The sequence below is a fragment of the Oncorhynchus mykiss genome, chromosome 11, assembly GCF_013265735.2.
Source record: "Oncorhynchus mykiss isolate Arlee chromosome 11, USDA_OmykA_1.1, whole genome shotgun sequence".
NCBI classification, from domain to species: Eukaryota; Metazoa; Chordata; class Actinopteri; order Salmoniformes; family Salmonidae; genus Oncorhynchus; species Oncorhynchus mykiss.
In genome coordinates, this window is record NC_048575.1 from 20,123,492 (window position 1) to 20,137,200 (window position 13,709).

The window sequence follows — 13,709 nt, forward strand, 5'->3', positions numbered from 1 at the left end:
GGGAAGGACGGGCACGGCTGGAGGGGAATAAGTGGAAAGTTATCAACAACATCTAACATATGGTTTCCATGTGTTTGATACCATTCCATTTGCGACGTTCCAGCCATTATTATGAGCAATCCTCCTCTCAGCAGCCTCCACTGATATATACATTCTACAGACCCTTGACTGACTGACTGACTGACTCGTTGCTTAATGGGGAGAACCGGTTGAAAGTTTCTGTCAGCTGAATGAGCGACACCGGTTGAGCATTCCTACAGCATTTCCTTCCAGAAGCCATGAGAAAATTGTCCGACTGCGGGGACTGTGCGAGGGGATTTATACTAGTATCTGTACTTATTGGTGGTACAGACGCTGTTTCATCCCTTCCTACACTTAAAATTACCCTTGCCTAACGATTGCGTCTGAAGCTGGGCTTGCAGCACAGCTATCTTCGTTCTCCTGTATATTACGAGTACAGTGATTGCAATTAGAAGGCATGATGTTAATGTTACTACTTAGCTTCGGCTGGTGGAGGTCGTGTAGAACCATGTCCAGATAAAGCGTCCGGGGGGAAAAAGTTGAATAAAAAACATAAAACGGTAATTTAAAAAGGTAAAAACTGTAAAGTTGGCAGGTAGCAAAGAAACGTTTGCAACAAACCGCACAGCAGCACAACCATCTCTGCAGCACTCCACCAATCAGGCCTTTATGATAGAGTAGCCAGACGGAAGCCACTCCTCATGACATCCTGCTTAGAGTTTGCCAAAAGGAACCCAAAGGGCTCTCAGACCATGAGAAACAAGATTCTGATGAAACTAATATTGAACTCTTTGGCTTGAATGCCAAGCATTACATCTGGAGGAAACCTGGCACCATCACTACGGTGAAACATTGTGATGGCAGCATCATGCTGTGGGTATGTTTTTCAGGGGCAGAGACTGGGAGCCTAGTCAGGATCGAGGCAAAGATGAATGGAGCAAAGTACAGAGAGATCCTTGATGAAAACCTGCTCCAGAACATTCAGTACATCAGACTGGGGTGAAGGTTCACCTTCCAACAGGACAACGACCCATAGCACACATCCAAGGCAACACAGGAGTGACTTTGTGACAAGTCTTTGAATGTCCTTGAGTGGCCCAGCCAGAGCCTGATCGAACATCTCTGGAGAGACCTGAAATAGCTGTGCAGCAAAGCTCCCCATCCACCCTGACAGAGCTTGAGAGGATCTGCAGAGAAAAATGGGAGAAACTCCCTAAATACAGGTGTGCCAAGCTTGAAGCGTCATAGCCAAGAACACTCAAGGCTGTAATCGCTGCCAAAGGTGCTTCAACAAAGTACTGAGTAAAGGGTCTGAACATTTTGTGAATGTGATATTTCAGTTTTTTAAACCTATTTTGCTTCGTCATTATGGAGTATTGTGTGTAGATTGATGACAAAAAACAAACAATTGAATTAATTTTAGAATAAGGCTGTAACGTAACAAAATGTGGGAAAAGGCAAGGGGTCTGAATACTTTCCAAATGCACTGTAATTTGTATCCATCATTTACTCAAGTGTTTCCTTTATTTTGGCAGTTATATTAAATGAGATATGAGGTCCAGATATAAAGCAGACCCAGATCTATAACAGCAATTGAGTAAATACTACATGAACTGGGAGTCAAAGACAATGAATGATCTCCTTTGGCAGTATGGTATGTTTAAGCCTGCATACTGGTTCAAGTTGGTTCAACTCCTTGGATAAATTTAGGATGAGACTCCTGCTGCTCTCTAGGCTGATAGGTGGTGGAGTGACAGCTTTTTCCAATTTTCTTTTCCGGGCTTGCTACAAGCAAGGTAGAAAAGCCATTGTCATAATCTGTTCATTTAATCACTGGTAACAATCCACGTGCTTCATGAAATATGATTGCATCTGTTATGTTAAAGTTTGATGGTAAAGATCTGCTTGTTCAGTTATCCATATTTGTTAATTGTCTACCTTGAATTTTGGCTTGTATTTCAAGTTTGGAACCCAGAATTAATTTGAATGTGTACTCTGCTAGTTTATTTAGAAGGTCATTTAACCAAAAAAACACATAGTTTTTGGCTGATCTGAATTCCAAATATTTTGCAGCCTCGGAGTGGTGTGCTCCTTTCTGTTGAATGAGTAGGACCATGTAAAATGTTTGACCACCTGACCCATGACACAAACCTTATACTACAGGGACTTTCTCAGCAATCATGATGTAAATACAGAAACACAGGTGCATGGCCACTAAGGTTTATTCAATTATTTCCTTCTGTTGTAACTGCCCAGTTAGCCTTCTCACCCGGGTTAGTTGGTTTAGCTCCTTGGACCACTCCAGAATGAGACTCCTGCTGCTATCGAAGCTAAGTGATGCAGTTACCTCTATCACCACTCTCTTCTGAGCATGCTGCAAGGAAGGAAGGACAGCCATGGCCATATCTGTTCATATCACCTGTGGTAACAGTCTTGATGTGAAGGTTTGTATTTTTTTAATATGTCAAAGTTTGTCGATGAACAGCTTCTTGACTTAGTATTTTTTGTTGTTGATGTAATGAATGACTGGGACAGTGTGTGTTTATGTGTGATTGTGAATGATGTCATACCTTACTGATATCCTTCACCTCCTTGGCCAGTTCTTTGATGAGCTGAAAAATGCTTGTGTCGTGCAATCCACAGTTAGGTTAGTCTGACGGAAAGACTGACACAACCAGGCAAGTTAACATTTAACATCCACTGACATAATCATGTTTGAATTGGTGGACATTGATGCCCTTTAAACTGCTCTAATACAACTGAACCTTGATCTCCAGTCTTCCTGGCACAGTGAAGACAAGACTATGGAGTGTAGCAAAGCAAGACTGAAATACATACACTATCACAATGATATATAGTATAATTTCCAATGGAAACCATTTAGCGTCTACACTTCTGCTCACCTATAGGCTGTGACCTATTCTCCTTTCTCATGATTGAGGGTGCATAGATTTTCTAGGATCTTTAAGCCCCGAGACAATGGAGACATGGCTTGTGTATGCGTGCCATTCAGAAGTTGAATGGGCAAGACAAAATATTTAAGTGCTTTTGAATGGGGTTTGGTAGTAGGTGCCAGGCTCCGTGGTTTGTGTCAAAAACTTTTTTTCCACACTCAACAGTTTCCCATGTATATCAAGAACGGTCCACCACCCAAAGGACATCCAGGCAACTTGACACAACCATGGGAAGCATTGTAGTCATGGGACAGCATCCCCGTGGAACACTTTCGACACCTTGTAGAGTCTATGCCTCGATGGATTTAGGCTGTTCTGAGGGCGAAAGGGGGGTGCAACTCAATATTAGGAAGGTGTTCCTAATGTTTTGTATACTCAATGTATATGGTAACTGCTAACATGCTAGTAGATACCATATACTTCCAGACATTGCGCTAATGCTAATTAGCATTGAATCACAAAACTACCTCTAACTTCCTTCATACAGAGACATACAAATGGTATCCTTGAGTTCATTGCCATAATTGGAACCCTTAATGTGTGTTAGTGTGTTCGGGGGCAGGGTTAGAACTCACCTGCACATAACCCCAATGAGAGAGAAAGAGAGAGCACATACAGTAACCACTGACAGAAGAAAATGAAAAACAAACAAACCGTCTACGGCCTGAGGTGTGCAGCCCAGAAGGGTGAAGAAGAGCACGGCACAGATGCAAAACAGTTTGTCATGAGACGAGGAAGCAGTTGACCTCTTGAAAAGAACAAAATAAATGTCAGCTGAGTCAAGCGCGAGGCTGCACAAGATATCCTCCAACAGCAGCAAAGTCATGGAAGCATTTCTTCCAGAGGATCGCCTTAAAGATTTAGGGGTAGCTCTAATACCTCTTCAGTAAAGCTTAGGCATCAATTGGAATCTGGAAAAAGACAGCTTCACCATATAAAACAAACCATATAATTCAAACCAGGAATGAAGAAGAGGCACAACTCTGAGCTACGGAGGTACGGTTAAAACTCACAGATATTTGCTTGAAACTACTTATCTGGATACCCATCGATGAGCTGGAGTTCTATGAATAGGAGAATGGAAAGAAGGGAGGGGGTCTTGTCATTTATTTATTTACTGGGCCAAAGCACATCAATCAACATTTCTGTAAATGTACCAGATCCAACCAGTTAGTTTCCATCTAGTCATTGGACGAAGAGTTGGAGGGATATTCATCAACATTTATCAGATATTATTCAATGCCCTTCTCATGACATGCAGTTTACTTGGGACATCCCTGTGACATTAGATACATTCTACACCTCCATGGCTATGAGGAGGAGAGAGACAGAAGGGAGTCAAATCAGTCATAAATAAAAGACAAGTAAAACAATTAAAATAGTTTATTTAAAAAATATTAATATAAATTTAAAAATATTTAAAAGACAGACTGTGGTCAATGAATGAAAAATAACATTTTCAGAATGGTTGTTTATTTAGTCATTTTTGTAGCAATATTTATTCCATGAACAAGAGAGTTGATTTTAAAGCAATGAATGTTTTAGAAAAATGATTCACTTTGGCAGTTGTTTTGACAATTCGTTCTCTTGTTCATTTTTGTTTATATTACTTTGTAAGAGTGCCATCATTTGTTATAGGACTTCAGTGCCCCCTGCAAAACAAACCCTTTCTGAAGAAGACATCCTGTGTGCCATTACAAATCCTATGATGAAGGGGAGAGGGAGAATACAGAAGGTCCACTTCAAGTCATCACCAAGTCAAACTAGATCTGCCAGTGTGCATAGGAACAAAGATAAAAGATACAAATAAATAAACACCTCACAGCTCAAATTGTATTTGTCACATGCGCCGAATACGACAGACCTTACAGTGATATGCTTTACATACAAGCCCTTAAAACTTCTTAGGGATCAAATCCCATTAACGGGATCGATTTGGCAACATCCTGTGAAATGGCAGAGCGCCAAATTAAATTATTATAAATATTTAACTTTCATACAATCACAAGTGCAATACACCAAATTAAAGCTTTACTTCTTGTTAATCCAGCCACCATGTCAGATTTCAAAAAGGCTTTATGGCGAAAGCAAACCATGCTATTATCTGAGGACAGCACCCCATCAAACAAACACAGACAATCATATTTCATCCCGCCAGGCGCGACACACAACTCAGAAATAACTATATAATTCATGCCTTACCTTTGAAGAGCTTCTTCTGTTGGCACTCCAATATGTCCCATAAACATCACAAATGGTCCTTTTGTTCGATTAATTCTGTCATTATAGCTCCAAAATGTCAATTTATTTGGCGCATTTGATCCAGAAAAACACCGGTTTGAACTCGCGCAACATGACTACAAAATATCTAATAAATGACCTGTAATCTTTGTCAAACATTTCAAACAACTTTCCTAATACAACTTTAGGTAGTTTTTAACGTAAATAATCAATACAATTTAAGACGGGATAAACTGCGTTCAATAGCAGATAAAAACAAAGTGGAGCGAGCTTTCAGGTCGCGCGACCCTCGTTCTGAACAGCCCTACTTCTTCATTTTTCAAAGGAAAAATATCAACCAATTTCTAAAGACTGTTGACATCTAGTGGAAGCAATAGGAACTGCAAGCAAGTGCCTTAGAAATATAGATCCACACAGAAAACCCATTGAAGAGTGACCTCAAAACATTTTTTTTCCTGGGTGGTTTGTCCTCTGGGTTTTGCCTGCCAAATAAGTTATGTTATACTCATAGACATTATTCAAACAGTTTTATAAACGTCAGAGTGTTCTCTATCCAAATCTACTAATAATATGCATAGCTTATCTTCTGGGCCTGAGTAGCAGGCAGTTTACTTTGGGCACGCTTTTCATCCGGATGTGAAAAAACCACCCCCTAGCCAACAATGCTTTAAGAAGTTAAGAAAAAAATAAAAATAAGTGTTAAGTAAAATAATGAAAATAGAAAATAAAAGTAACAAATAAACAGCAGCAGTAAAATAACAAGCGAGGCTATATACTGGGTGGACAAGGTACTAAATGTGTATGAAAACCATTATCAAAAGTGTTTTTCGTTCACATTTACCTCAAAAACCAAGTTCTGAATACTGTTGTGTGCATTTTTTGTTAATGTGTATAATTTAACAAATTTGGACTCACAGACTTCACCCTCCCTACACCTGTTCACTATGCACTGCAAAATCATTCTGGCTATGGATACGGAGAACATTAATATACCCATTGGACTTTGGGCTCTGCTGGGAGTTTGGATGATTTTATTCTGCTTTGCCACTAATATCATAATAAACACAGACAAATAAAATATGGTGTTATTGTTGTGCAATAACCCTACTAAACCCTACTAAATTTACCCCAAAAGGTTCTGAGGATCCATTAAAAGGGGTTCTTTGAAGAACCCTTAGAGGATACGCCAGGAACCTTTTCTTTTTTTCTTCAATTTCAAGTCTCATAGCCAATGGTCTGAATATTTTTGTAAATAAGGTAGATGTTTTTTACTTTTAACACATTTGCAAAAATTGAAAAATAAACTTTTTCTTCATCAGGGGGTATTTTGTGTAGATTGCTGAGGAATTATTTTTATTTGATACATTTTAGAATAAAGCTGGAACGTAACAAAATGAGGAAAAAGTCAAGGGGTCTGAATACTTTCCGAAGGCACTGTACTCCGTCAGTCATAGGATGTTTACACTAATTTCATCAGGTCCGAGTAAACATTTGCATACGTAATATTGGGTATGCTATAATATCCTATCAAATATTGCCATAATGAAATAAAAACAATACTGTCCATAACAATGGAGGCTGCCGAGGGGAGAAAGGCTCATTATGTCTGGAACGGAGCAAATGTAATCAAACATGAAAACCATGTGTTTGATACCATTCCACCTATTCCGCTCCTGCCATTACCATGAGCCCTTTCTCCCAAATTTAGGTGCCACCAACCTCCTGGTTAAGTACCAACAGACTTTTTCTAAAATGTATTTCCAATAAGTTCAGCGTGGGATAGAACATTTGCAGTGTGACAGAATATGTCTAACTTCGCATGGCCAGTGAATCCTTTATTATTGGGGGTTTAACCAAGTCACACTTTTTTTGTATTTCCACATACTCATAAAACAATTCTATTGATTTGCTCTCAAAATACAGGAGTCTTAGTTAATTCAAAATCTTTAACGGTTTTCCATATCTCTAATCAGTGTAGTAGATTCAGGAACAAAGACATTGAACATTTTCACTGTCAATAGACAAATAACATCTCTGCATCAGATGCTTTTCTTTAAAAGCATTACATTTCTGTGATTTGACAACAAAAGTCAACCATTCTTTAGAAGCCATTTATCCTATGGAGCATTAAAACGGATAGCTTCAAATCATTGCTAATTTAAAACACCAGTTATTGGCATTCCGAAGGGAACAGCCACGTCAAAAAGAGATCATACTTCACCCTCACTAACTCAGTTCTCAAAAATAAGGAAATTGTCCTCAGAAAAGTCAGCAATGGCAGTACATTTTCTAAATCACCCAACAAATCTGAAACTCATACTAAACAACAAGATATAGGAACTTGGTTCCATCAATAATTATTATTGGGTTTAACCACCGACGGACTCTATAAAACTTTATTGGCATTTGTTAAAAAACTTTTTGAAACAAACAAGTTCATCAACAAAGTGATGCATTGCCTACATAATCTGAGTGATGCTAGACAGCTGCAGCACCTCTTCAGACAGGGTCTGAGAATCAGTCCCCAGCTTATCTGTTATCCTCAATGACAATGGTTCTCCTGGGGTAAGTGTCTACTTCCACAAAGATGTAGCGGAACTCTAACTTTCCAGTTTCAGGGTTCTGTTGAAAGAGTTAAAACACGTTCACCTTATGTCACAACAAAAAGAGCCGTTTATGCCAATATTTATTCTCTAATTAATGGAGAATCTTGTTTCTGATATCAATAAAATAATGTCTCTAAACGCTATAGCGTTTAGGTCAATCAAGCAGATAAATTGCACATAAAATAATATGGCTAGGGAATATGTCTAACCTCTTTAGATTCTGTGTGCACAGTTCCCTGCCGGCCTGGTTCTTCTCCCTGGATGTAGAACTTCAGTCTCATGTGCTTCAGTCCATCTTTCATGTACTCCACATGACTGTGGGGGAAAAAAATAACATAATAAACATGCTAGTAATCACACAGTCTGTTTAATGCAGTGATCTTGTATTCCTATCACAGTGTATAAAGAAAGACCATCATGGTAAAAACAAACGTTGATCTCACCTGATTTTCTGTCTTCTACCTCGGCGGGACGTTTCACCGAAGCACTTGATTGGCTCCCCGAACACTCCAATCACCTGTGGTTTTACAAAGAGGAAGGAAGAGAACAATCAACTTTACACCCTGGGGTCGAATTAGATATCAGAAATCAATCTTTTCTAAAAGCAGACCATCAAAAATCTGTTTTAAACCATTTCACCTGTGTTTTATATTGAATGTCGACAGTGTTTTTTTTGCTTCAATCTTCCCACAAAACGCATTAACGCAACACATTTAGCAGAATTTTTTCCCATCAGATGACAGACGTGAAACGCTATTTGGCTAGCAGCCACACATAAGCAAATTAGCTTACAATGAATAAGCAAGGTATTTTTTTTTTAGGAAAAATTATGCATGGCCATCATATGTATAATATATATTGTAGAAAGAATGTAGCCAGCTACATTTCCTAATGTTTTGCTTGAAGTAAATCTTGCATTTTACTTTGGTACCAGAGAAAAACTACACCAGAGGAAAGTACAGGAGAAAAGTAGGCTACACATCCATCAGTCAGAGTGCTGTCTTGTGATCCAATGTTGTGAGCAAAGATAGTGTAACTGAAGCACAAAATGTGTCCTTTTACATTCATGATTTGGAGCGAACCCTGACTGAAGCCGAGCACAATTTACAAAGAGAGGGATTTTAGATCTCCGTTTTTCTCTTTCCCTTTGTGTGAAAAATGCAGAATCCTGTTAACGCGACCCCTGACACCACATTGCTTTTATCAATCCTGTGTTTTCAGAGAAGTGCAGATGCACTGAAAGAGACGAGCCAATGAGACGTAGATGGTTAATGTTGTCTTAACTCAGTTCTCTCATATGCGAAACACATTCCGGCAAAAGGCAAATACATATATTAACTCAACTGAGATGCAGACTAAGAGTAGATTGTCTCGTTGATGTTATGTTTCTGTGCTTGTTATCTCACCTCTGGGTGTAACCTGGTTTTGTTGAAGGCTTTGCTGTAGACCTTGTTGGGGCTGGAGGAGGAGAACAGCTCCTGGAAAACCACATACAACAACCCACCTGAGAGCAAAACACCGAGGTGTCAACAGGTTGGGGCAACACTGTCTTTTAATCAGATTACATCAATTGATCTTTCAATATCATATTCTGGAAGTGAAAAATCACCTGTTACTCCGAGTCCAATCAGCACAACTATGAGGTAGGTAAAGTCTTTGCCAGCTTCCTTTACTGTTGCGAGGGAGAGAACTCTGATTATGGTACACCCTTCTAGTTCTAAACTCTTTGATAGCTGGAGAAAAGGATGATGCCATTATGCCAATGTCAAAACTTTCAATAGTTTAGTCTCTTTCACTCTTATTGTGCAAGAAGTGTGATTAACAAGGCAAACTCCATATGGGCTCTGATTGAATAACAATACATTGTGTTCGACAGGCTTACCTTTATGTGCAGTAGAAGGTCCTTGCCTCGGTACTGACACCTGTCCACCATCCTTCTCTTCTCCTTTACTTCTCAATCTTGTGTCGACAGAAATGCTTCGACTCCGTGTACAAAATAGATTGTTCACAATAGGTGAGTGATATGCAGTCCCATAGAAAACGAATCTGGATGTTGCAGTAGACGGTTTCTGAAGGTGCAAATTGTTCTGCATGCGTTTACATATTCGCAGAACGGATTGCGTTGACAGTGTTTGATATTGACGCAAATTACGCTGCACAACTTTCAGTATGAAAGAATACACCATGTTGTCCTCTATTCACGTTGACTTGCTAGCTACTTCAGCTATCAAAAAAAACGCACGCTGTCTTGCCCCTATTTCGCAAAATTTCCCAGCATTAATTAACTGTTACTAAAGTCGAACCATTATACGATATAAATGACCTAATTGCAACACAATTCAATATATACTTCAATAAGTACTTGCAAGACTGTCAGCGTTGAGTTAGGGAGCTTGCTGTTGAACCTCCGGCGCATACATGTCGTCACTGTACAAGCGCGAAGAATCATGGGAGAGAGAGTTTTCTTGGAAGAGGCATTGGCAGTTTATGTCCATGGCAGTTCCCAGTGGATGAAATTAAAAATAATTCTGTCTTTGATGAAATAGACATCACAGCAATATCACAGATTTTAAAACATGTATATTTTAAACATATATTCTCTTTGGTAATATACTCACGTATTCTAGACTGGTAGGGTAAGCTACAGCACTTAGGCTACAACATTATAACAAGGGACAGGATTGGGCAGGTTACTTTCTAAATGTAATCTGTTACAGTTACTACTTACCTGTCCAAAATTGTAATCAGTAACTTCAGTTTTCGATTTCTTCCTTTAAGAGGCATTGGAAGAAGACAAAAAGGATCCATCAAACGCATTGGTGTGTCATCATAGTGGTCTCTGACTTGTGGTCAGACTCGCTCAGGTGGAGTGAACTTAAACTATCACCTTTTTTTCAATGCTGAATTGAATGCCATTGAAAAAAATCAGAATGGTGTCATAAAACAAAACTAAATGTCAAAGCAATCCAAGAAGTAATCATCTAGTTTTTCAAAAGTATCCATCATCTGATTACAATATTTTTGCTGGTAACGTAACTGATTACAGTTTGCTTTATTGTAAACAGATTACATGTACATGTACCCTGACAAGTGACGTTGTTCATGGACAAGCACAAATTAATACCACTTTCCAATATACAAACTCAGGAAGTCTCAATCAGATTAGTATCAGTGTATTGAAAACATTCTGCCCAGCATTTCTTTAACGTGTTACCAAAGTATAGAGATCTCAGCAAACGGATGGGTCTCAAACATACACATACACGATATACACAAAAGTGTGTGGACACCCCTTCAAATGAGTGGATTTGGCTATTTCAGTCACAAACGTTGCTGACAGGTGTATAAAATCAAGCACACAGCCATGCAATCTCCATAGAACGTTGGCAGTAGAATGGCCTTACTGAAGAACACAGTGATGTCTATGAGCAACAACGGCTCAGTTGTGAAGTGTTAGGCCACACAAGCTCACAGAACGGAATCTCCAAGTGCTGAAGCGCTTAGCACATAAAAATAATCTGTCCTCGGTTGCAACACTCACTACCGAGTTCCAAACTGCCTCTGGAAGCAACGTCAGCACAAGAACTGTTCGCGGGGAGCTTCATGAAATGGGTTTCCATGGAGGAGCAGCTGCAGACAAGCCTAAGATCATCATGCGCAATGCCGAGCGTCAACTGGAGTGGTGTAAAGCTTACTGCCATTGGAGTCTGGAGGAAGTGGAAACGCTTCACCATCTGGCAGTCCAATGGACTAATCTGTGTTTGGCAGACGCCAGGAGAACGCTACCTGACCGAATGCATAATGCCAACTGTAAAGTTGGGTGGAGGAGGATTAATGGTCTGAGGCTGTTTTTCATGGTTCGGGCCAGGCCCCTTAGCTCCAGGGAAGGGAAATCTTAACGCTACCGCGTACAATTAAATTCTAGACGATTCTGTGCTTCCAACTTTGTGGCAACAGTTTGGGGAAGGACCTTTCCTGTTTCAGCATGACAATGCCCCCGTGCACAAAGTGAGGTCCATACAGAAATCGTTTGTCGAGATCGGTGTGGAAGAACTTCCCTGGCCAGCACAGAGCTGTGACTTCAACCCCATCGAACACCTTTGGGATGAATTGGACTTCACTAATGCTCTTGTGGCAAGTCCCCGCAGCAATGTTCCAACATCTAGTAGAAAGCCTTCCCAGAAGAGTGGAGGCTGTTATAGCAACAAAGGCGTGACCAGCTCCATATTAATGCCCATGATTTTGGAGTGAGATGTTCGATGAGCAGGTGTCCACATACTTTTGGTCACGTGGTGTATTTTGAATGACAGGAAATAAAATATTGCAAAGGAAAGGCAATGGGGCAATCAAGGAATTAGGTAGTAGCCTAATTCATGATCAGTAATTGAGCACACATTTTTTTTTACTGTAGCCTAGTGTGTATGGACAAGCCACTAGTACAACCATTCCCAATGTTTGAGATCCTAGTTGGAAATCTGACTGGAAATTCTCAAAATTGGGATCTCTGGAAAAACAATTTCATTAGGCTACTCTCTGAAGAGCTCTGTGACTTGTCATAGAAACTACATATTACATCCCAATGTCCCATTTCAGTCCACAGAAATCACCAAAGAGATCTTTCATGTCTAGTGGATTAACACTAAGGTTAATGCCCTTCATGACATCACAACATTCTCCTGGGTGTGACACTCCATCCGGGGAAAGAACTCGAGCCATAATGGAGGGAGGGAAACATAACAGCGATACATACTGTGGATTTCCAGATGGTATTTCAGCACCAAAATGACATCCTTACATGTTTGATAAATAAAAAAATCATTAATCAAGTTTCAAAGAACAGGTTCAGTTTTTAGTCCATGAACAATGTACATTAAAGGTATTTATTTTTCTTTTAAAGTTTCGGTCCAATATCTGAGTATCAGGATATGTGTCCGTTGGCTTTACAATCTCAGACATTTGAGAAACACAAACAGGGCATCTCACCTGTCATCCAAACAAACAAAAAACCCAACGCATACACAAAAAAAGCTTCTGTTTTTCCTCATCACAACACTCTAAATTGGTCTTGCCGCTCAACGCAAGTGCAACAGTTCCCTCAAGATGCATGAGGGAGATTAATGTTAGTTCCATGTCAAACTTGGCAAGATGCAGAAGACTGATGAATCGGTCTGAAGTATCTGTAGAGAAATGGAAACACCATTACTTTTAGTGTACTCTAGGCCACAATAACTACAACAACAGTTTATTACAGTTTGATATATCACATTACCTCTATGTCTCTCCATCCTGAAGTTTCATTAGAACAGATTACTGCGTAAATCAAATGTGACCCTAAAGAATTAACACGTTACAACATACAGTAAGCCTATTTGAAGTATGTTGCTCATATTGTGCATGTGTAAAGACATTACTGTATTGTTGCCGTCTCTCTCTGTGTGTGTTTACACAGCGTCAGTATTGATTCACATGGTCTCTTAAGTTCACATTACAGTAACAATAACAGTATCACTAGCTGTGTCAAAATGAAGTGAACAAATAACATTAACTGAACACATAAACTTACGCAGTGCATTACAAAAAAACCAACAACAACATTAACATAAACAACAGCAAACGAGAAAACTGAGCAAGCATATCAAATTAAACTAAAGATTGATTTATTGTTGGGATATTGAAGGCGTCAGCATAGTTGCAATGATGTAGTGTAGACAAACCATGCAGGCAATAACATAAATCCTATTGTCGACACTGTAACACCTCCCTGATTATGTTCAAGTGAAAGTGGACTGGAATTACATTACATTTGAGTGGAGATCAAAATGTTTTGATTTAGTATAGTCCTAGTGTGGCTAAACGGGGTGCCTTAATGGGGTGCGTTTGTGAGTGT

The 13,709-nt window shown here is 39.5% G+C and overlaps 2 protein-coding genes across 3 annotated transcripts in view; both read right to left on the reverse strand.

The window, feature by feature from the left end:
- Positions 1-7,026: 7,026 nt before the first annotated feature.
- On the reverse strand, positions 7,027-10,285 carry timm21 (translocase of inner mitochondrial membrane 21). The gene is made up of 6 exons (XM_021620460.2): positions 9,705-10,285; positions 9,432-9,494; positions 9,229-9,326; positions 8,266-8,339; positions 8,032-8,137; positions 7,027-7,838 (listed from the first exon to the last, which is right to left on the reverse strand). The coding sequence occupies exons 1-6, from the start codon at positions 10,006-10,008 to the stop codon at positions 7,746-7,748; spliced, it is 738 nt and encodes a 245-aa protein (XP_021476135.1). The 5' UTR covers positions 10,009-10,285; the 3' UTR covers positions 7,027-7,745.
- A 1,471-nt stretch (positions 10,286-11,756) lies between these two features.
- The window catches only part of neto1l (neuropilin (NRP) and tolloid (TLL)-like 1, like), a 184,120-nt gene continuing 182,167 nt past the window's right edge, over positions 11,757-13,709 (reverse strand). For both annotated transcript variants that reach the window (XM_036935149.1, XM_036935146.1), the window contains one exon: positions 11,757-12,999. In XM_036935149.1, the coding sequence (XP_036791044.1) occupies positions 12,954-12,999 (46 nt within the window). In that variant the 3' untranslated portion in view covers positions 11,757-12,953. The remainder of the gene's footprint in view (positions 13,000-13,709) is intronic.

What these genes read in the sequence shown, in the direction of transcription:
- timm21 (XM_021620460.2), bottom strand. Translation starts at nt 10,008, where the DNA reads ATGGTGTATTCTTTCATACTGAAAGTTGTGCAGCGTAATTTGCGTCAA. An exon ending in GGTAGAAGACAGAAAATCAG is followed by an intron (nt 8,138 to 8,265) that starts GTGAGATCAACG and finishes TTTCCCCCACAG; the next exon opens with TCATGTGGAGTACATGAAAG. An exon ending in TGCACACAGAATCTAAAGAG is followed by an intron (nt 7,839 to 8,031) that starts GTTAGACATATT and finishes CTCTTTCAACAG; the next exon opens with AACCCTGAAACTGGAAAGTT.